This window comes from Haemorhous mexicanus, unplaced genomic scaffold (assembly GCF_027477595.1).
Source record: "Haemorhous mexicanus isolate bHaeMex1 unplaced genomic scaffold, bHaeMex1.pri scaffold_202_ctg1, whole genome shotgun sequence".
In the NCBI taxonomy this organism is placed as follows: Eukaryota; Metazoa; Chordata; class Aves; order Passeriformes; family Fringillidae; genus Haemorhous; species Haemorhous mexicanus.
Window position 1 is genome coordinate 21,278 of NW_026776029.1, and position 22,536 is coordinate 43,813.

The window sequence follows — 22,536 nt, forward strand, 5'->3', positions numbered from 1 at the left end:
GCTTTGTAAAATTACATAAAATTTACATAAAATTGACATTTTAAAATTACATAAAATTCACCCAAAATTTGACATAATATTGATGTAAAATTGATGTGACATTAGCATAAAATTTGCATAAAAATTGCATAAAATTTGCGTTAAAATATGAGGAAAAAAATCTTTAAAAATCAATAAAAATTTTGCCCGAAATTGGTGAAAATGACCCCAAAAACCTTTCCCCAAAAATCCCAAATTTCCCCCCAAAAGTCCCAAATTTCCCCCAAAAGTTCCCAAAATTCCTTCCAATCCCCCAAAATTTCCTCCAAAATTCCCAAAAATCTTCAGAAATCCCAAATTTGGCCCAAAAAGTCCCAGAAATTTCCTCAGAATTCCCGAAAATTTGCCCCAAAAAATCCCAAAATTTCACCCAAAAATTCCCCAATAATTCCCAATTTTCACCCCAAAAATTTTTAAAACCCCAAAATTCCCAAATTCCCAAATTTCCAAATTTAAACCCAAAATTTCCTAAAAAATCCACCAAAAAAAATCTTGAAATTTCCATCAAATTCCACATTTTTACTGAATTTCCCCCAAAATTTTCGAAAAAAATCCCCAAAAATTCCCAAATTTCACCCAAAATTTACCCCAAATTCCCAAATTTACCCCAAAAATTCCCCAAAAATTAAAAAATCCCCAAAATTGACCCAAAAATTCCTAATTTTTACCCCAAAATTCCCCAATTTGACCCCAAAATTCCCAAATTTCACCCCAAAAACTTCCAAAAATTCCCAAATTTCACCCAAAAGTTCCCTAAAAATCCCAAATTTTTCCCCAAAATTCCAAAATTTCCCAAATGTGACCCAAGAATTCGCCAAAATTCACAAATTTCATCCAAAAATTTCCCAAAAATCCCCAAAAATCCAAAATTTGACCCAAAATTTACCCAAAACCTCCCAAGTTTCTCCCAAAAATTCCCAAATTTGACCCAAAATTCCCCAATTTCACCCAAAAATTCCCCAAAAATCCCAAAAATTCCCAAAATTCCCCCGAAAATTCCCAAATTTCACCCAAAATTCCCCAATTCCCCTCCCATCTCCATATAAGGCAATGTGGGCGGGGTTTATTGGCGCCGTGGGCGGAGCCTGATGCGGATGGGGCCGTAGGGGCGGGGCTGCTCCAGCTTCAGCCAATGGGAGGCGCAGAGATCTGGGGGGCGGGGCTAGAGGTGAATAGGGTGAAGGGGCGGGGCTTAGGGTGGGATAAAGGGGGCGGGGCTTAAATACGGGAGAACAAAGGGGTGGGGCTTGGAGTGGGCGGGGCTTAAATTAGAAAAATGATAAAACTGGGAGGGGCTTAGAAGGGTGGGGTAAAACTGGGTGGGGCTAAAAGGAGAAGTTTAGAAGTGGGTGGGGCTAAAGTGGGTGGGGCTTAACAAGAGGAAATGGGCGGGGTTTAAAGTAGGTGGGGCTTAAAGGGGAGGGGCTAAAAGCCGGATAGGATAAAGCGTTCCGTCAAATGGGCGGGGCTTAAAGGGAGTGGGCGGGGCTTGGAGGAAGGGGTGGGGCTTAAATTGGGTTAAAAGGGGTGGGGTTAAAAGGGGGAAGGGGCGGGGCTTTGGGTTGGGCTTTAGTGGGTGGGGCTTAAAGGAGAATCGTTAAATGTGGGTGGGGCTTATGTTGGGGAAATGGGCGGGGCTCAAAGGGGAGGGGCTAAAAGCAGGAAAGGATAAAGGGGCGGGGTTTAATGGGCGGGGTTTAATGGGAGTGGGCGTGGTTTTGGTGAAAGGGGTGGGGCTTAAAGAGGAATGGTTTAAAGGGGTGGGGCTAAAATGGGAATGTGAAAGTGGGCGGGGTTTTGGTGGGTGGGGCTTAACGGGGATTGGTTGAGTGGGTGGAGCCTAAAGTGGGTGGGGCTAAAAGGGGAGGGGTTTAAAGTGGGAGGAGCTAAAAGGGGCAAGGATTGAGAAGGTTTAAAGGGAGTGGGTGTGGCTTAGAGTGGGGGGCGTGGCCAAGGCTCACCCAGGCAGAGAACAAAGGCCTGAGCCACGCGGGGGCGTGGCCAATCCGGGGCCATGATGTCACCAAACTCCGCCCCCTCCGGGGCTTGGGCGTGGTCCAGGATCAGCCTTGGGGGGAGGAGAAAAAGAGAGAAATAAATTAAAATAATTAATGGAAAAATTAATTAAAAATTCATTAAAAACACAGGAAAAAATGCAAAAATAATTTGTAAATTTATGAAAATTTTTTAGAAAAAAAATTCATGAAAAATTCCCTGAAAAAATTCTTGAGAAAGATCAAAAAAAACTTACTTTTTTTTTAAGAGATAATTTTTTAAAAAATCTATAAAAATTAAAAAAAAAATCCCAAAAAATTCCTTTAAATTTTTTTTAATTATTCAAAAAATTTATCCCCAAAAAATTCTTATTTAATTCCTTAAAAAATTTAAAATATTCTAAAAAATTCCTGGAAAAATCTTTAAAAAATTCAAAACCTTTAAGGGAAATTCTTCCGAAATTTCCTAAAAAAAATTTGGAAAATTTCCTAAAAATTTCCTTGGAATGCATTTCCAATAATTTACCCAAATATTCCAGAAAAACTGACCTGAAATCCCTCAAAATCCACCAGAATCCAAATGCAACCAGAAAATTCCCCAAATTTCCCCAAAATATTCCCAAAAATAAAATTCTCCCAAATTCTCCCAAAAAAATTCCCCAAAATGAAAAAATAAATCTCCAAAAATTCTTTAAAAATTCCCCCTAAATTTCTCCATTATTTTCCAAATTCCCCCAAATTTCCGTATTTTTTACCAAAAATGTTTTCCAAAATTCCCAATTTTTAAAAAAATCCCTCAAATTTTGCCCAAATTCCCCAATTTTTAAAAAAAATTCCCAAAATTTCCCCTGAAACTTTTAATTTTTTACCAAAACCTCTCAAATTCCTCAATTTTTTTCCCAAATTTTGACCAAAATCCCCCCCAAAAAAAATTCCAAAAAATTTTACAAAAATTAAAACAAAAAAATCTAAAAAGTTCCAAAATTTCCCCAGATCAAAAAAAGTCAAAAAAAGGCAAAAAAAATTCCCCCAAATCTCCCAAAATTTAAAAAAAATCCCAAAATCCCCCGAAATTCCCCGAAATTCCCCAAAATTCCCCAAAATTCTGGAAGGTTCCGGCCCCACCTCCTGAGCTCGATCGCCGGCGCCTCCGGAAGCTCCGGGACAACCTCGGGGGGCGGGGCCGGAAGGAACGGGATGCTGGGGGGAGGAGTCACAGCATTAGGCCACGCCCTCTCCTTTAAGCCCCGCCCACATCCACCTCCAATCCGTTTCGAGGTACTGTCTCTTTAAATGATGTCACTTCCTGGTTTAGCCCCGCCCACTCCACCATCATTCACTCCCCCCCTAAATTTAAATATTTTTCACTTCCTGTTTTTTAACCAACTTCCGGTTTTGACTCCACCCACATCCGGCCGCCATTTTGTCCCAGATTTTTTTCACTTTTTATTCTAAATATGTTCCCAAATCTCCAAAATTTTCCCAAAATTTTTGAGTTTTCTGGAATTTTCCGCCATTTTCGTTCCCGATCCTTCCCTTAATTCCACTTCCGGTCCCATCGTGAAAACTTTTGGGTGAATTGCAAACACTTCCGGGTTAAGCCCCGCCCACTTCCGGTTCTTGTGGTGGCTTCCGGCCGCCATTTTGTCCCGGATTTTAAAATATATTTTCTTTTAAATTTCTCCCAAAAATCGCCCAAATTTTCCCGATTTTCTGGAATTTCCCACAATTCCCTCCCCCAATTCCACTTCCTGTTCAATTTTGATAATTTTGGGGTGAGTTTAAGCCACTTCCGGGTTTGGCCACGCCCATTTCCGGTTCAAGCCACGCCCCCACCTCGGCTCCTCCTCCATCGGCTCCACGGAAATCTCTGAGGGGAAAAATCAGCACCAAAAATTCCCAAAATTCCACCAAAAATCCCCAAATTTCCCCAAATATTTCCACTTTTTTTTCCCAAAATTCCCCAAAAAACCCAAATTTTGGCCAAAAATTCCCAAATTTTCCCTCAAAACCCCAAATTTATTCCAAGAATTCCCAGAAATTTTTCAGCTTCTCTGAAAAAATTCCCCAAAATTCCAAAATTGTCAAAATAATTCTTATAATTGGAAAAAAGTCCCAAAAATTCCCAAATTTTTCTGATAATTTGATCCGAAAACGACCAAATTTTCCCAGATATTTCCAGAATTTTCTGCCCAAAAATTCCCAAATTTTCTTCCAAAAATTCTCAAAGAATTCCCAAAAAAATTATTAAAATAAAAAACCCAAAAAATAAAAAAATCCCTAAAATCCCCAATTTCCCCACAAATTATTTTCCAAAATTTCCTAAAAATTCAAAACTTTACCTAAAATTCTCAAAGTTCACCCAAATATTTAAAAAATTCCCCCCAAAAAAGTCCCAAAATTCCCAAATTCGAAAATTTTCCCAAATATTCCTATCCTAAGTAAAGTTTTTCTTAAATTTCCCAAAATTTATTCAAAATTTTTCCAAATTATTCCTAAATTTGCCAAATTTTAAAAAAATTTAACCAAAATTCCCCAAAATTTATTTTAAAAATGCAAATTTTTCGAATTTTTTCTTGGTTTCGCCTCTTTATTTTCAAAAACTCCCAAATTTTTCTCAAAAATCCCAAAAATTTCTCAGAAAAATTCAAAAAATTTTCCCAAAAATCCAAATTTTCTGCCCAAAAAGGATTCCAAAAGAACGTTTTGAAAACCAAATATAATTCTGAAAAATCCTTCAAAAAATTCCCCAGAAATTCCTCAAAAATTCCCCAAAATTTTCACAAAAATTCCCCAGAAATTCCCCAAAAATTCCCTAAAAATTCCTCAAAAATTCCCCAAAAATTCCTCAAAAAGTCCCCAAAATTTCCCAAATTTTCTCCCCAATTTTCACCAACAATTCCCAAATTTTTTTCTTAAAAATTCCCCAAAATTGGCTGAAATTTCTCTTAAAATCCCCCACAAAAATCCGAATTTTTTACCCTGAAATTCCCAATTTTCCGACCCCAAATTCCAAATTTTTTCCCGAAATCCCAACAATTCCTCCAAATTTCCAAATTCTCCCCAAATTTTCCCCCCAAATTTGGAAATTTTCGGTTCCTCACCGGAGCTGGGCGGGGCCAGGCTCGGCTCCAGCGCCTCCCGCGGCACCTGGCGGAGAAATTGGGGTCACACCCCCCAAATAAGCCCCGCCCACTGAAGCCACACCCACTTCCACCCTATTTAAACCCCACCCCTTTCCACCCGTCCTCTTGAAGCCACACCCCTTTTCATAAGCCACACCCACTTCCTTAAACCACGCCCATTTTAGCATCTCCGCTTTAAGCCCCACCCACTTTTAAATCCTCTTCTTTAAGCCCCACCCACTTGAAGCCACGCCCAAATTTCCTCTCAAATAAAGCCCCACCCACTTTTAATTCTAGTCGTTTAAGCCACACCCACTTTTCCTTTAGCCACGCCCACTCCCTGTAACTGTCATTTAGCCCCGCCCCTTTTAGCCCCACCCACTTAAAGCCCCACCCAAATTCCTTCACAAGCCAAGCCCCACCCACTTTTAACCCCTCTTCTTTAAGCTCCACCCCCTTTCCATCCTCCCCTATAAGCCACACCCCTTTTTCTTTAAGCCACACCCACTCCCTTAAACCACGCCCATTTAGGCCCCTCCCCTTTAAGCCCTTAAATTCCCTGAATTTTTGGCCCCACCCACTTTTAACACCTCTAAGCCCCACCCACTTTAAGCCCCACCCCTTTTTCATTTTCCCCCTTAAAGCCCCACCCCTTTTTCCTTAAGCCACACCCACTCCTTTTAACCACGCCCATTTTACACCTCCTCCCCTTTATCCCTTCCCGCTTAAGCCCCTCCCCTTTAAGCCCCGCCCACTTCAAGCCCCGCCCACATTATCCAAATTTAGGCCCCACCCACTTTAACCTCTCCCCTTTAAGCCCCACCCACATTTAACCCTTCCCCTTTAAGCCCCTCCCACTCTAAGCCCCGCCCCTTTCTCCCACTGCCTTCAAGCCCCGCCCCTTTTAACCCTTACCCACCAAGCCCCGCCCCTTTACCCATATTTGCCTCAAGCTCCGCCCACAGCGCAAATAAACCCCGCCCACATTGCCTTATATGGAGTTGGGAGGGGAATTCGGGGGAAATTTGGGGATTTTTGGGGAATTTTGGATCCGGAATTTCGGGAATTTTGGGAATTTTGGGATCCAGGATTTCAGAATTTTGAATTTGGGGATCTGGAATTTTGGGAATTTCGGGAATTTCAGGATTTTGCAGAATTTGGGATTTTTTAGGCATTTGGGATTTGGGAATTTTGGGGAATTTGGGGGATTTTCTGGGGAATTGTGGGGATTTTTTTTGAGATTTTTGGGAATTTTTTGGCTCTGGAATTTGGGGAAATTTTGGGATCCAGGATTTCAGGATTTGGGAATTTTCGGGATCCGGAATTTGGGGAATTTCAGGATTTTTTAGGCATTTAGAATTGGAGTTTTTTGGGGAATTTTTGGGAGAATTTCTGGGGAATTTTGGGATTTTTTGGGGGAATTTTGGGCAATTTCAGGATTTTTAGGAATTCGGGATTTTGGGATTTTTTGGATCCGGAATTTCGGGAATTTTGGGGAATTTTGGGATCCAGGATTTCAGGATTTGGGAATTTGGGGATCTGAAATTTTGGGAATTTGGGGAATTTCAGGATTTTGCAGAATTTGGGATTTTTTGGGACATTCGGGGTTTGGGAATTTTGGGGATTTTTTGGGGATTTTTTTGAGATTTTTGGGAATTTTTTGGCTCTGGAATTTGGGGAATTTTGGGATCCAGGATTTCAGGATTTGGCAATTTTCGGGATCCGGAATTTGGGGAATTTCAGGATTTTTGAGGGATTTGGAATTGGAGATTTTTTGGGGAATTTTGGGATTTTTGGGGAATTTTGGGGAATTTCAGGATTTTTAGGAATTCGGGATTTTTGGGGATTTTTTGGATCCGGAATTTCAGGAATTTTGGGGAATTTTGGGATCCAGGATTTCAGGATTTGGGAATTCGGGGATCTGGAATTTGGGGAATTTCGGGAATTTCGGGAATTTTGCAGAATTTGGAATTTTTTGGGACATTCAGGGTTTGGGAATTTTGGGGAATTTTGGGGAATTTTGGGAATTTTTGGGAATTTTTTGGCTCTGGAATTTGGGGAATTTTGGGATCCAGGATTTCAGGATTTGGGAGATTTCGGGATCCGGAATTTGGGGAATTTCAGGATTTTTGAGGGATTTGGAATTGGAGTTTTTTGGGGAATTTTTGGGGGAATTTCTGGGGAATTTTGGGATTTTTTGGGGAATTTTGGGGAATTTCTGGATTTTTAGGAATTCGGGATTTTTGGGATTTTTTGGATCCGGAATTTCAGGAATTTTGGGGAATTTTGGGATCCAGGATTTCAGAATTTGGGAATTTGGGGCTCTGGAATTTTGGGAATTTGGGGAATTTCAGGATTTTGCAGAATTTGGGATTTTTTGGGACATTCAGGGTTTGGGAATTTTGGGGAATTTTGGGGAATTTTGAGATTTTTGGTCATTTTTTGGCTCTGGAATTTTGGGAATTTTGGGATCCAGGATTTCAGGATTTGGGAATTTTCGGGATCCGGAATTTTGGGAATTTCAGGATTTTTTAGGCATTTGGAATTGGAGTTTTTTGGGGAATTTTGGGGAATTTCTGGGGAATTTTGGGATTTTTTGGGGAATTTCAGGATTTTTAGGAATTCGGGATTTTGGGGATTTTTTGGATCTGGAATTTCAGGAATTTTGGGGAATTTTGGGATCCAAGATTTCAGAATTTGGGAATTTGGGGATCTGGAATTTTGGGAATTTCGGGAATTTCAGGATTTTGCAGAATTTGGGATTTTTTGGGACATTCGGGGTTTGGGAATTTTGGGGAATTTTGGGGAATTTGGGGAATTTTTGGGAATTTTTTGGCTCTGGAATTTGGGGAATTTTGGGATCCAGGATTTCAGGATTTGGGAATTTTCGGGATCCGGAATTTTGGGAATTTCAGGATATTTTAGGCATTTAGAATTGGAGATTTTTGGGGAATTTTGGGGACTTTTGGGGTTTTTTGGGGTGGGCAATTTCGGGAATTTTGGGGAATTTTGGGATTGGAAAATTTGGGGAAATTTTGGGGAATTTTGGGGATGTTTTTGGGAATTTGGGGAATTTTGGGAATTCCCGGGCCCCTCCCCCACCTCCACCTCGCTGGGCAGCTCCGGCGTTGGCTCCTCCTCCGGGGGGCGTGGCCTGGCCGGGGGGCGGGGCTTAGCGCAGAGAGCCCAGAGCCGCTGCAGGGGAGGGGGGAGGGGCCCTGCCCGAGGGGGAGGGGCCACGTCACCAACGGCCCCAAATTTGGGGCAATTTTGGGGGATTTGGGAATTTTGGGGGGTTTGGAGCAAATCTGGGGGAATTTGGGGCAAATCTGGGGGAATTTGGGAATTTTGGGGCAGATTTTGGGGTTTTTGGGGGATTTGGGGCAGATTTTGGGGTAATTTTGGGGTAACTTTGGGGTTTTTGGGGCAGATTTTGGGGGTTTTGGGGCAATTTTGGGGCAGTTTTTCGGGCAATTTTGGGGTTTTGGGGCAGATTTTGGGGTAATTTTGGGGTAACTTTGGTGTTTTTGGGGCAGTTTTGGGGTCCTTGGGGCAGTTTTGGGGCAGATTTTGGGTTTTTGGGGCAATTTTGGGGCAGATTTTGGGATAGATTTGGGGATTTTGGGGCAATTTTGGGGCAGATTTTGGGAATTTTGGGACAGATTTTGGGGGTTTTGGAGCACTTTGGGGGTTTTGGGGCAATTCTGGGGCAGATTTTGGGGCAATTTTGGGAATTTTGGGGCAGATTTGGGGTTTTCGGGGCAGTTTTGGGGTTTTTGGGGCAGTTTTGGGTTCCCTAGGGCAGTTTTGGGGCAGATTTTGGGGTTTTGAAGCCAGATTTTGGGGATTTTGGGGTAATTTTGGGGCAGATTTTGGGGTTTTGGGGGCAATTTTGGGGTAATTTTGGGGCAGATTTTGGGGTTTTTGGGGCAATTTTGGGGGTTTTGGGGTAAATCTGGGGCAGATTTTGCGAATTTTGGGGCAGATTTTGGGGTTTGGGGCAGTGCTGGGGGAATTTGGGGCAGATTTTGGGGCAGTTTTGGGGTTTTGGGGCAATTTCGGGGCAGATTTTGGGGGTTTGGGGGCAATTTTGGGAATTTTGGGGCAGATTTTGGGGTAATTTTGGGGCAGATTTGGGGATTTTGGGGCAGAATTTAGGGTCTTTGGAGCAATTTTGGGGTTTTGGGGGCAGTTCTGGGGCAGATTTTGGGAATTTTGGGGCAAATTTTGGGATCCCTGAGGAAAATTTGGGGTTTTTGGGGCAATTTTGGGGAAGATTTTGGAGATTTTGGGGCAATTTTGGGGCTTTGGGGCAGTTTTGGGGCAGATTTCGGGATTTTTGGGGCAATTCTGGGGCAGATTTTGGGAATTTCGGGGCAGATTTTGGGGGTTTGGGGGCAATTTTTGGGCAATTTGGGGCAATTTTGGGGCGGTTTTGGGGCAATTTTGGGAATTTTGGGGCAATTTTGGGAATTTTGGGGCAGTTTTGGGTTCCCTAGGGCAGTTTTGGGGCAGATGTTGGGGTTTTGAAGCCAGATTTTGGGGATTTTGGGGTAATTTTGGGGCAGATTTTGGGGTTTTGGGGGCGATTTTGGGGCAATTTGGGGCAATTTTGGGAATTTTGGGGCAGATTTTGGGGTCTTTGGGTTAAATTTGGGGTCCCTGGGGCAGTTTTGGGGCAGATTTTGGGAATTTTGGGGCAAATTTTGGGGTGAATTTGGGGTTTTTTGGGGGTGGATTTTGGGGTGAATTTGGGGTTTTTTGGGGCAGATTTTGGGGTGAATTTGGGGGATTTGGGGGTGGATTTTGGGGTGAATTTGGGGTTTTTTGGGGTGGATTTTGGGGGTTTTGGGGGTGGATTTTGGGGTGAATTTGGGGGATTTGGGGTGGATTTTGGGGTGAATTTGGGGTTTTTTGGGGGTGCATTTTGGGGTGAATTTGGGGGATTTTGGGGCAGATTTTGGGGTGAATTTGGGGTTTTTTGGGGTGGATTTTGGGGTGAATTTGGGGGGTTTTAGGGGTGGATTTTGGGGTGAATTTGGGGTTTTTGGGATGGATTTTGGGGTGAATTTGGGGGGTTTTGGGGTGGATTTTGGGGTGAATTTGGGGTTTTTAGGGCAGATTTTGGGGTGAATTTGGGGTTTTTTGGGGCAGATTTTGGGGTGAATTTGGGGGGTTTTGGGGCAGATTTTGGGGTGAATTTGGGTTTTTTGGGGCAGATTTTGGGGTGAATTTGGGGGGTTATTGGGGGTGGATTTTGGGGTGAATTTGGGGTTTTTAGGGCAGATTTTGGGGTGAATTTGGGGTTTTTTGGGGCAGATTTTGGGGTGAATTTGGGGGGTTATTGGGGGTGGATTTTGGGGTGAATTTGGGGTGAATTTTGGGGTGAATTTGGGGGTTTTGGGGCAGATTTTGGGGTGAATTTGGGGTTTTTTGGGGCAGATTTTGGGGCTTTTGGGGTAATTTTGGGGCTGATTTGGGAATTTTGGGGCAGATTTTGGGGGTTTTGGGGCAATTTTGGGGCAGATTTTGGGGGTTTTGGGGCAATTTTGGGGCAGATTTTCGGGCAATTTTGGGGTTTTGGGGCAGATTTTGGGGTAATTTTGGGGTAACTTTGGGGTTTTTGGGGCAGTTTTGGGGTCCTTGGGGCAGTTTTGGGACAGATTTTGGGTTTTTGGGGCAATTTTGGGAATTTTGGGACAGATTTGGGGGGTTTTGGGGCAATTTTGGGAATTTTGGGGCAGATTTTGGGGCTTTTGGGGAAATTTTGGGGCTGATTTGGGAATTTTGGGGCAGAATTTGGGTTTTTGGGGCAATTTTGGGGTTTTGGGGGCAGTTCTGGGGCAGATTTGGGGAATTTTGGGAATTTTGGGGCAGATTTTGGGGTCTTTGGGTTAAATTTGGGGTTTTGGGGCAGTACTGGGGCAGATTTTGGGAATTTTGGGGCAAATTTTGGGATCCCTGAGAAAAATTTGGGGGTTTTTGGGTAATTTTGGGGCAGATTTTGGGGTTTTTGGGGCAATTTTGGGAATTTTGGGGCAGATTTTGGGGTCCTTGGGGCAGTTTTGCGTTCCCTAGGGCAATTTTGGGGCAGATTTTGGGGGTTTTGGGGCAATTTTGGGGCAGATTTTGGAAATTTCGGGGCAGTTTTGGGTATTTTGGGGCAGATTTGGGGTTTTTGGGGCAGTTTTTGGGGGTTTTTGGGGCAGTTTTGGGTTCCCTAGGGCAGTTTTGGGACAGATTTTGGGGTTTTGAAGCCAGATTTTGGGGTTTTGGGGTAATTTTGGGGCAGATTTTGGGGTTTTGGGGGCGATTTTGGGGCAATTTGGGGCAATTTTGGGAATTTTGGGGCAGTTTTGGGGCAGACTTTGGGGTTTTTGGGGCAATTTTGGGGTTTTGGGGTAAATCTGGGGCAGATTTTGCGAATTTTGGGGCAGATTTTTGAGGTTTGGGGCAGTGCTGGAGCAATTTTGGGGAATTTGGGGCAGTTTGGGGCAGTTTTGGGGTTTTTGGGGCAATTTCGGGGCAGATTTTGGGGGTTTGGGGGCAATTTTGGGAATTTTGGGGCAGATTTGGGGGGTTTTGGAGCAATTTGGGGGTTTTGGGGCAATTCTGGGGCAGATTTGGGGAATTTTGGGGCAAATTTTGGGATCCCTGAGGAAAATTTGGGGGATTTGGGGTAATTTTGGGACAGATTTTGGGGGTTTTAGGAACAGTTTTTGGGGCAATTTTGGGGTTTTTGGGGCAGTTTTGGGGTCCTTGGGGCAGTTTTGGGGCAGATTTTGGGAATTTTGGGGCAATTTTGGGAATTTTGGGACAGATTTGGGGGGTTTTGGGGATATTTTGGGCAATTTTGGGGCAGATTTTGGGGTTTTTGGGGCAATTCTGGGGCAGATTTTGGGAATTTCGGGGCAGTTTTGGGGGTTTGGGGGCAGATTTGGGGCAGATTTGGGAATTTTGGGGCAGATTATGGGGTCTTTGGGTTAAATTTGGGGTTTTGGGGCATTTCTAGGGCAGATTTGGGGAATTTTGGGGCAAATTTTGGGATCCCTGAGGAAAATTTGGGGTTTTTGGGGGTGGATTTTGGGGTGAATTTGGGGTTTTTTGGGGTGGATTTTGGGGTGAATTTGGGGTTTTTGGGGGCAGATTTTGGGGTGAATTTGGGGGGTTTTGGGGCAGATTTTGGGGTGAATTTGGGGTTTTTTGGGGCAAATTTTGGGGTGAATTTGGGGTTTTTTTTAGAGTGGATTTTGGGGTGAATTTGGGGTTTTTTGGGGTGGATTTTGGGGTGAATTTGGGGTTTTTTGGGGTGGATTTTGGGGTGAATTTGGGGGGTTTTAGGGATGGATTGTGGGGAGAATTTGGGGGGTTTTGGGGCAGATTTTGGGGTGAATTTGGGGGTTTTTAGGGGAATTTTGGGGTGAATTTGTTGGATTTTGGGGCAGATTTTGGGGTGAATTTGGGATTTTTGAGGGTGGATTTTGGGGTGAATTTGGGGTTTTTTGGGGGTGGATTTTGGGGTGAATTTGGGGTTTTTTGGGGGTGGATTTTGGGGTGAATTTGGGGTTTTTTGGGGTGGATTTTGGGGTGAATTTGGGGGGTTTTAGGGATGGATTGTGGGGGAGAATTTGGGGGGGTTTTGGGGCAGATTTTGGGGTGAATTTGGGGGTTTTTAGGGGAATTTTGGGGTGAATTTGTTGGATTTTGGGGCAGATTTTGGGGTGAATTTGGGATTTTTGAGGGTGGATTTTGGGGTGAATTTGGGGTTTTTGGGGGTGGATTTTGGGGTGAATTTGGGGTTTTTTGGGGCAGATTTTGGGGTGAATTTGGGGGGATTTGGGGCAGATTTTGGGGTGAATTTGGGGTTTTTTGGGGGTGCATTTTGGGGTGAATTTGGGGTTTTTGTTGCAGATTTTGGGGTGAATTTGGGGGGATTTGGGGGCAGATTTTGGGGTGAATTTGGGGTTTTTTGGGGCAGATTTTGGGGTGAATTTGGGGGATTTTGGGGTGGATTTTGGGGTGAATTTGGGGGTTTTTTGGGGCAGATTTTGGGGGTGAATTGGGGTTTTTTGGGGCAGATTTTGGGGTGAATTTGGGGTTTTTTGGGGCTGATTTTGGGGTGAATTCGGGGTTTTTTGGGGCAGATTTTGGGGTGAATTTGGGGGGTTTTGGGGCAGATTTTGGGGTGAATTTGGGGGGTTTTGGGGGGAATTTTGGGGTGAATTTGGGGGGTTTTGGGGCAGATTTTGGGGTGAATTTGGGGGGTTTTGGGGCAGATTTTGGGGTGAATTTGGGATTTTTGAGGACGGATTTTGGGGTGAATTTGGGGTTTTTTGGGGTGGATTTTGGGGTGAATTTGGGGTTTTTGGGGGTGGATTTTGGGGTGAATTGGGGTTTTTTGGGGGCAGATTCTGGTGTGAATTTGGGGTTTTTTAGGTCAATTTTGGGGGTGAATTTGGGGTTTTTGGGGCAGATTTTGGGGTGAATTTGGGGGGTTTTGGGGGGGGGATTTTGGGGTGAATTTGGAAGGTTTTGGGGGCAGATTTTGGGGTGAATTTGGGAGGTTTTGGGGATGGATTTTGGGGTGAATTTGGGGGGTTTTGGTCCCACCGAGGCTGGGGGTGCTCAGCAGCTCCTTCGGGGGGCGGCGCTGGGGCAGCTCCAGGGGCTCCTGAGGGGGGAGAAAAAATGGGGCTGGGGTCACTCAGGGGTCACCAGGGGTCACTCAGGGGTCACTCAGGGGTCACTCAGGGGTCACGGGTCACTCAGGGTCACTCAGGGACATTTTTGGGATTTTTTGGGATTTTTTTGAGATTTTTTGGGGGATTTTTCAGGGATTTTCGGGGTTGTGATCACTCATTGGTCACTCATTGGTCCCCCATTGGTCAGTGGTCACTCCCTGGTCTCTGATTGGTCCCTCAGGGTCCCTGCTCCCTGATTGGTCACTCAGGGTCCCTGCTCCCTGATTGGTCACTCAGGGTCAGTGGTCACTCCCTGCTCCCTGATTGGTCCCACAAGGTCCCTGCTCCCTGATTGGTCACTCAAGGTCCCTGCTCCCTGATTGGTCCCTCAGGATCCCTGCTCCCTGATTGGTCGCTCACCCTGACCCTGCACTCTCCTCATTGGTCACTCAGGTTCCCTGGTCCCTGATTGGTTATTTAGGGTGACTCTGGTCCCTGATTGGCCGCTCACCCTGACCCTGCACCCTTCCCATTGGTCAGTGCTCACTCCCTGCTCCCTGATTGGTCAGAGCTCACTCCCTGCTCCCTGATTGGTCACTCAGGATCCCTGCTCCCTGATTGGTCACTCAGGGTCAGTGCTCACTCCCTGCTCTCTGATTGGTCCCTCAGGGTCCCTGCTCCCTGATTGGCTGCTCACCCTGACCCTGCAGCCTCCCCATTGGTCAGTGCTCACTCCCTGCTCTCTGATTGGTCCCTCAGGATCCCTGCTCTCTGATTGGCCGCTCACCCTGACCCTGCAGCCTCCCCATTGGTCAGTGGTCACTCCCTGCTCCCTGATTGGTCCCTCAGGATCCCTGCTTCCCGATTGGTCACTCACCCTGACCCTGCACCCTCCCCATTGGTCAGCGCTCACTCCCTGCTCCCTGATTGGTCAGCGATCACTCCCTGGTTCCTGATTGGTCAGTGGTCACTCCCTGCTCCCTGATTGGTCACTCAGGGTCCCTCTGCTCCCTGACTGGTCACTCACCCTGACCCTGGAACCTCCCCATTGGTCACTCAGGATCCCTGCTCCCTGATTGGTCAGTGTTCACCTCCCTGCTTCCTGATTAGTCACTCAGGGTCAGTGGTCACTCGCTGCTCCCTGATTGGTCAGTGCTCACTCCCTGCTCCTTGATTGGTCCCACAAGGTCCCTGCTCCCTGATTGGTCACTCAGGTCAGTGCTCACTCCCTGCTCCCTGATTGGTCACTCAGGGTTAGTGGTCACTCCCTGGTCTCTGATTGGTCACTTAGGGTCCCTCTGCTCCCTGATTGGCCGCTCACCCTGACCCTGCAGCCTCCCCATTGGTCAGTGCTCACTCCCTGCTCCCTGATTGGTCCCTCAGGATCCCTGCACCCTGATTGGTCGCTCACCCTGGCCCTGCACTCTCCTCATTGGTCACTCAGGTTCCCTAGTCCCTGATTGGTCACTCAGGATCCCTGGTCCCTGATTGGCCGCTTACCCTGACCCTGCAGCCTCCCTGATTGGTCAGTGCTCACTCCGTGCTCCCTGATTGGTCCCTCAGGATCCCTGCTCCCTGATTGGTCCCTCAGGATCCCTGGTCCCTGATTGGTCACTCACCCTGACCCTGCAGCCTCCCCATTGGTCAGCGCTCACTCCCTGCTCCCTGATTGGTCCCTCAGGATCCCTGCTCCCTGATTGGTCACTCAGGATCCCTGCGCCCTGATTGGCCGCTCACCCTGACCCTGCACCCTTCCCGTTGGTCAGTCCTCACTCCCTGGTCCCTGATTGGTCACTCAGGGTCAGCTCTCACTCCCTGCTCCCTGATTGGTCCCACAAGGTCCCTGCGCCCTGATTGGTCGCTCACCCTGGCCCTGCACTCTCCTCATTGGTCACTCAGGTTCCCTGGTCCCTGATTGGTTATTTAGGGTGACTCTGGTCCCTGATTGGCCGCTCACCCTGACCCTGCACCCTCCCCATTGGTCACTCAGGATCCCTGCTCCCTGATTGGTCACTCAGGGTCAGTGCTCACTCCCTGCTCCCTGATTGGTCAGCGCTCACTCCCTGCTCCCTGATTGGTCAGTGCTCACTCCCTGCTCCCTGATTGGTCCCACAAAGTTCCTGCTCCCTGACTGGTCACTCAGGATCAGTGGTCACTCCATGGTCCCTGATTGGTCAGTGCTCACTCCCTGCTCCCTGATTGGTCCCTCAGGCTCCCCTGCTCCCTGATTGGTCACTCAGGGTCAGGGGTCACTCCCTGCTCCCTGATTGGTCACTCAGGGTCAGTGGTCACTCCCTGCTCCCTGATTGGTCAGTGCTCACTCCCTGCTCTCTGATTGGTCCCTCAGGATCCCTGGTCCCTGATTGGTCACTCAGGGTCAGTGGTCACTCCCTGCTCCCTGATTGGTCCCTCAGGATCCCTGCTCCCTGATTGGCCGCTCACCCTGACCCTGCACCCTCCCCATTGGTCCCTCAGGCTGCCTGCTCCCTGATTGGCCGCTCACCCTGACCCTGCACTCTCCCCATTGGTCAGTGCTCACTCCCTGCTCCCTGATTGGTCCCTCAGGATCCCTGCTCCCTGATTGGCCGCTCACCCTGGCCCTGCACCCTCCCCATTGGTCCCTCAGGCTGCCTGCTCCCTGATTGGCCGCTCACCCTGACCCTGCACTCTCCCCATTGGTCAGTGCTCACTCCCTGCTCCCTGATTGGTCCCTCAGGATCCCTGCTCCCTGATTGGTCGCTCACCCTGGCCCTGCACTCTCCTCATTGGTCACTCAGGTTCCCTGGTCCCTGATTGGTCATTTAGGGTGACTCTGGTCCCTGATTGGCCGCTCACCCTGACCCTGCACCCTTCCCGTTGGTCTGTGCTCACTCCCTGCTCTCTGATTGGTCCCTCAGGATCCCTGCTCCCTGATTGGTCCCTCAGGGTCATTGCTCACTCCCTGCTCCCTGATTGGTCCCTCAGGGTCAGTGGTCACTCCCTGCTCCCTGATTGGTCCCTCAGGATCCCTGCTCCCTGATTGGCCGCTCACCCTGACCCTGCAGCCTCCCCATTGGTCCCTCAGGATCCCTGCTCTCTGATTGGCTGCTCACCCTGACCCTGCAGCCTCCCCATTGGTCGCTCAGGTTCCTCCTCATGTCCTCGGCCGGGATTTGGGTCTGGGGGTCCCACAGGCGGGGGCGGCGCTGGCGCCGAGGGGGCGGGGCCACGGGGGGCGGGGCCACGGGGGGCGGGGCCACGGCGGGAGGAGGAGAGGGGAGGGGCACAGGGGGGAGGGGCGGAGCTTCCGGGGGGGGCGGGGCCTGCGGAGAGAGAGACAAAAAGAGCCAAAATGAGCCAAATTCACCCCAAATTTCACCAACCCGACCCCAAATCCCCAAAGCTCCACCCAAAATTCACCAATTTGACCCCAAAAATCCACAAATTTGACCCCAAAATCCCCAAATTTGACCCCAAAATTCACAAATTTCCCCCAAATTTCCCCAATTTTTTGACCAAAATTCCCTAAATTCTTCCATCAATTTTTCATTTTTACCAAAATCTCCCCAAAATTCTTCAATTTCACCCCAAATTTTCCCCAAAATTCCCCAAATTTTGCCCCAAATTTTCAATTTTGAACCAAAATTTCTCCATTTCCCCCCAAATTTTGCCCAAATTTGGCCCAAATTTCCCAATTTTTTCCCAATTTTTCCCGAAATTCCCCAAATTTGCCCCAATTTCTCACGGGGGGGGGAGGGGCAGCTGCAGCTCCACGGCCTCTTCTGGGGAGGGGAGAGAAAAGTCACCAAAATGGCCCAAAATGACCCAAAATGGCCCAGAATGACCCCAAAATGACCCAAAAATGAACCAAAACGACCCAAAATGACCCAAAATGGCCCAAAATGACCAAAAATGACCCAAAAATGACCCAAAAATGGCCAAAAATGAACCAAAAATGCCCAAAATGACCCAAAAATGGCAAAAAATGACCAAAAATGGCCCTAAATGACCCAACATGACCCAAAAATGACCCAAAATGGCCCAAAATGACCCAAAATGGCCCAAAATGACCCAAAAATGACCCAAAATGACTCAAAATGACCCAAAATGACCCAAAATGACCCAAACTGCCCCAAAATGACCCAAAAATGACCCAAAATGTCCCAAAATGACCCAAACTGCCCCAAAATGACCCAAAAATGACCCAAAATGTCCCAAAATGACCCAAAATGACTCAAAATGACCCAAAATGACCCAAAAATGACCCAAAATTGCCAAAAATAACCCAAAAAAGATCCAAAGAGACCCTAAATGACCCAAAATGGCCCAAAATGACCCAAAAATGACCCAAAATGGCCCAAAATGACCCAAAATTGCCCAAAATGGCCCAAAATTGCCCCAAACTGCCCCAAAATTGCCGCTGACCTTCGGCCTCGAGCAGCAGCTGCAGCTCCTGCAGGGTCACCTCAGCCAGATCCTCCTGCACCAAAACCGGGGAAATTCAGCCCAAAATGAGCCCAGAAGGAACCCAAAATTCACTAAAAATTCACCCAAAATTCACCCAGAATTCACCCCAAAATGAACCCAAAATTCAAGAAAAATTCACCCCAAAATTCACCCAAAATTCACGAAAAATTCACTAAAAATTCACTGAAAATTCACCCAAAATTAGCCCAAAATTCACTGAATATCAGCCACAAATTCACCCCAAAATTCATCCAAAATTGACCCAAATTCACCCCAAAATTCACCAAAAATTCACCCCAAAATTGATCCAAATTTGACCCAAAACTCACCCGATTTCACCCCAAAATTCACCCAAAATTGACCCAAATTCACTCCAAAATTCATCCAAAAATTCACCCCAAAATTGACCCCAAATTCACCCAAAATTCATCCAAAATGAACCCAAAAATTCACCCCAAATAAACCCAAAATTCACCCAGAATTCACCCAGAATTCACTGAAAATTCACCCAAAATTGACCCAAAATTCACCCCAAATTCACCCCAAAATTCACCCAAATTCACCCCAAAATTCACACAAAATTCACCCAGAATTCACCCAAAATTCATCCAAAATTCACCCAAATTTGACCCAAAATTCACCCCAAAATTGACCCAAAATTCACCAAAAATTCACCCAAAATTCACCAAAAATTCACCCAAAATTCACCCCAAAATTCACCCAAAATTCACCCCAAAATTCACACAAATTCACCCCAAAATTCACCCCAAATGAACCCAAAAATTCACCCCAAATAAACCCAAAATTCACACAAAATTCATCCCAAATTTACCACAAAATTCGCCCAAAATTCGCCCCAAATTCACCCCAAATTCACCCCAAATTCACTAAAAATTCACCCAAAATTGACCCCCAATTCACAAAAAATTCACCCAAAATTCACTAAAAATCCACCCCAAATTCACCCAAAATGAACCCGAAATTCACCCCAAAATTCACCCAAAATTGACCCAAAATTCACCCCAAATTCACTAAAAATTCATCCAAAATTCACCCAAAAGGAACCCAAAATTCACATAAAATTCACTGAAAATTGACCCCAAATTCACCAAAAATTCACCCCCAAAATTCACCCAAATTCACCCAAAATTGACCCCAAATTCACCCAAAATTCACCAAAAATTCACTAAAAATCCACCCCAATTAAACCCAAAATTAACCCAAATTCGCACAAAATTCACCCAAAATGAACCAAAATTCACCCAAAATTCACTAAAAAGTCACCGAAAATTCACCCAAAATTGACTAAAAATTAACCGAAATTTCACCAAAAATGAACCCAAAATTCACCCAAAATTCACTAAAAATCCACCCCAAATTCACCCCAAATTTGACCCAAAATTCACCCCAAAATTCACTAAAAATTCACTGAAAATTCACCCAAAATGAACCCAAAATTCACCAAAATTCACCCCAAAATTCACTAAAAATTCACTGAAAATTCACCCAAAATGAACCCAAAATTCACCAAAATTCACCCCAAAATTGACCCCAAAATGAACCCAAAATTCACATAAAATTCACTGAAAATTGACCCAAAATTCACCAAAAATTCACCCCCAAAATTCACCCCAAAATTCACCCAAATGAACCCAAAATTCACTGAAAATTCATTAAAAATCCACCCCAAATTCACCCCAAAATTGACCCCAAATTGACCCAAAATTCACCCAAAATGAACCCGAAAATTTACCCCAAATAAACCCAAAATTAACCCCAAAATTCACCAAAAATGAACCCAAAATGAACCAAAATCCACCCAAAATTCGCCCAAATTCACCCAAAATTCACCCGAAAAGAACCCAAAAATTCCCCCCAAATAAACCCAAAATTCACCAAAATTCACCCAAAATTCACCAAAAATTCACACAAAATTGACCCAAAAAGAACCCAAAATTGACCCCAAATTGACCCCAAATTCACCCAAAATAAACCCAAAATTCACCCGAAAAGAACCCAACAATTCCCCCCAAATAAGCCCAAAATTCACCCAAATTCACACAAAATTCCCCCCAAATTCACCCAAAATAAACCCAAAATTCACCAAAATTCACCTCAAATTGACCCCAAATTGACCCCAAAATTCACCAAAAATTCCCCCCAAATTCACCAAAATTCTCCCCAAATTCACCCCAAATTCACCCCAAAATTCACCCAAAATGAACCCAAAATTGACCCCAAATTCCCCAAATTTCCCCCCAAAATTTCCCTTAAATGTCCCCAAAAATTCCCCAATTTTTTCCCAATTCCCCTCAAGTTTTCCCTTAAAAATCTTCCCAAATTTCCCCATTTTTTTTTAAATTTCTCCCAAATTTCCCCCAAATTCCCCCAATTTTTACTCAAAATTTTCCCAATTTTCCATAAAATTCCCCCAAAATTTCCCCCCATTTTTTCCCCAAAATTCCCCAAATTTTCCCCAATATTTTCCCTAAAAATTCCCAAAAATCCTCCCAAAAATCTCATAAAATTCCCCCAAATTCCCCCATTTTTGTCCCAAATTTTCCCCCAATTTTTCCCCTAAAAATTCCCAAAAATTCACCCAAAAATTTCCTAAAAAATTCCCATAAAATTTCCCAATTTTTCATAAACTTCCCCCAAATTTTCCCCCAAATTTTCCCAATTTTTCCCCCAAATTTCCCCTTAAAATGACCCAAAATTCCCCAAAATTCTCCAATTTTCCCCCAATTTTTCCCCAAATTTCCCCCCAATTTATTCCCAAAATTCCCCAATTTTTCTCCAATTTTCCCCCAAAATTCCCCCAAATTTTCCCCCAATTTTTCCCCAAATCTCTCCCTAAATTTTCCTTTTTTCCCCAAAATTTTCACTTTAAAATTCCTAAAAATTCCCCAATTTTCCCCAAATCTTCCCCAGATCTTTCCCAAAATTCCCCAATTTTTTTCCATATTTTTCCCCAAAATTCTCCAAATTTCTCCCATTTTTTTCCCAAAATTCTCCAATTTTTCCCCAAATCCCCCCTTTGAAAAGCCCCAAAATTTCCCAAATTTTCCCCAAATATTCCCCCAAATTTCCCCCAGTTTTTCCCCAAAATTCCCCAATTTTTCCCCAATTTCCCCCAATTTTTCCCCAAAATTCCTTTAAATTTCTCCATATTTTCCCCCCAAAATTTTTCCCAAAATTCTCCAATTTTTCCCCAAATTCCACCTTTGAAAAGCCCCAAAATTCCCCAAATTTCCCCCAAACATTCCCCAAAATTCCCCCCAATTTTTCCCAATTTTCCCCCAAATTTTCCCCAAATTCCCCCAATTTTTACCCCAAATTTTTCCCCAAATTCCCCCTTTGAAAAGCCCCAAAATTCCCCAAATTTTTCCCAATTTTCCCCCAATTTTTTCCCTAATTTTCCCCAAAAATTCCCAAATTTTCCCCAATTTTTTGCCCAAAATTCCCTCAAATTTCTCCCATTTCCCCCCAATTTTTCCCAAAATTCCCCAAATTTTCCCCCAATTTCCCCCAATTTTTTCCCAAAATTTCTCAAATTTCCCCCAAATTTTTCCCAATTTCCCCCAAATTTTCCCCAAAAATGACCCCAATTTTTTCCCAAATCTCTCCCAAAATTCTCCTTTTTTTTCCCAAATTTTCCCCAAAAATTCCCCAATTTTCCCCCAAATTTTCTCCCCAATTTTCCCATCAAATTTCCCCAAATTCCCCCAATTTTTTACCCAAAATTTTCCCAAATTTCACTCAAAATTTTCCCCCAATTTTCCCCCAAATTCTCCCTTTAAAATTCCCCAAAATTCCCCAAAATTCTCCAATTTCCCCCCAATTTCTTCCCAAAATTTTCCCCAATTTCTTCCCAAAATTCCCCAATTTTTTCCCCAAAATTCCCTCAAATTTCTCCCATTTTCCCCCAATTTTTCCCAAAATTCCCCAAATTTTTCCCCAAAATTCCCCCAATTTTTTTCCAAAATTTCTCAAATTTCCCCCAAATTTTTCCCAATTTTCCCTCAAATTTTCCCCAAAAATTCCCCCAATTTTTCCCCCAAATCTCTCCCAAAATTCTCCTTTTTTTCCCCAAATTTTCCCAAAATTCCCTTTTTTCCCCCCAAAATTCTCCAATTTTCCCCCAATTTTTTCCCCAAAATTCCCCCAGATTTTCCCCAAAATTCCCCAATTTTTCCCCAAAATTCCTTCAATTTTTTTCCATTTCCCCCCAAATTTACCCCAAAAATTTTC

At 44.9% G+C, this 22,536-nt stretch overlaps 1 protein-coding gene across 1 annotated transcript; it reads right to left on the reverse strand.

Moving 5' to 3' along the window:
- Positions 1-91: 91 nt before the first annotated feature.
- Positions 92-17,141, reverse strand: LOC132322911 (meiotic recombination protein REC8 homolog; the record flags this gene model as incomplete). Its single annotated transcript, XM_059837657.1, has 8 exons — positions 92-1,188; positions 2,001-2,107; positions 3,159-3,233; positions 3,870-3,903; positions 5,138-5,183; positions 8,261-8,376; positions 13,769-13,829; positions 16,932-17,141. Coding segments are annotated over 8 exons (735 nt in total), but the record flags the coding sequence as incomplete, so codon positions are not given.
- Positions 17,142-22,536: the final 5,395 nt, after the last annotated feature.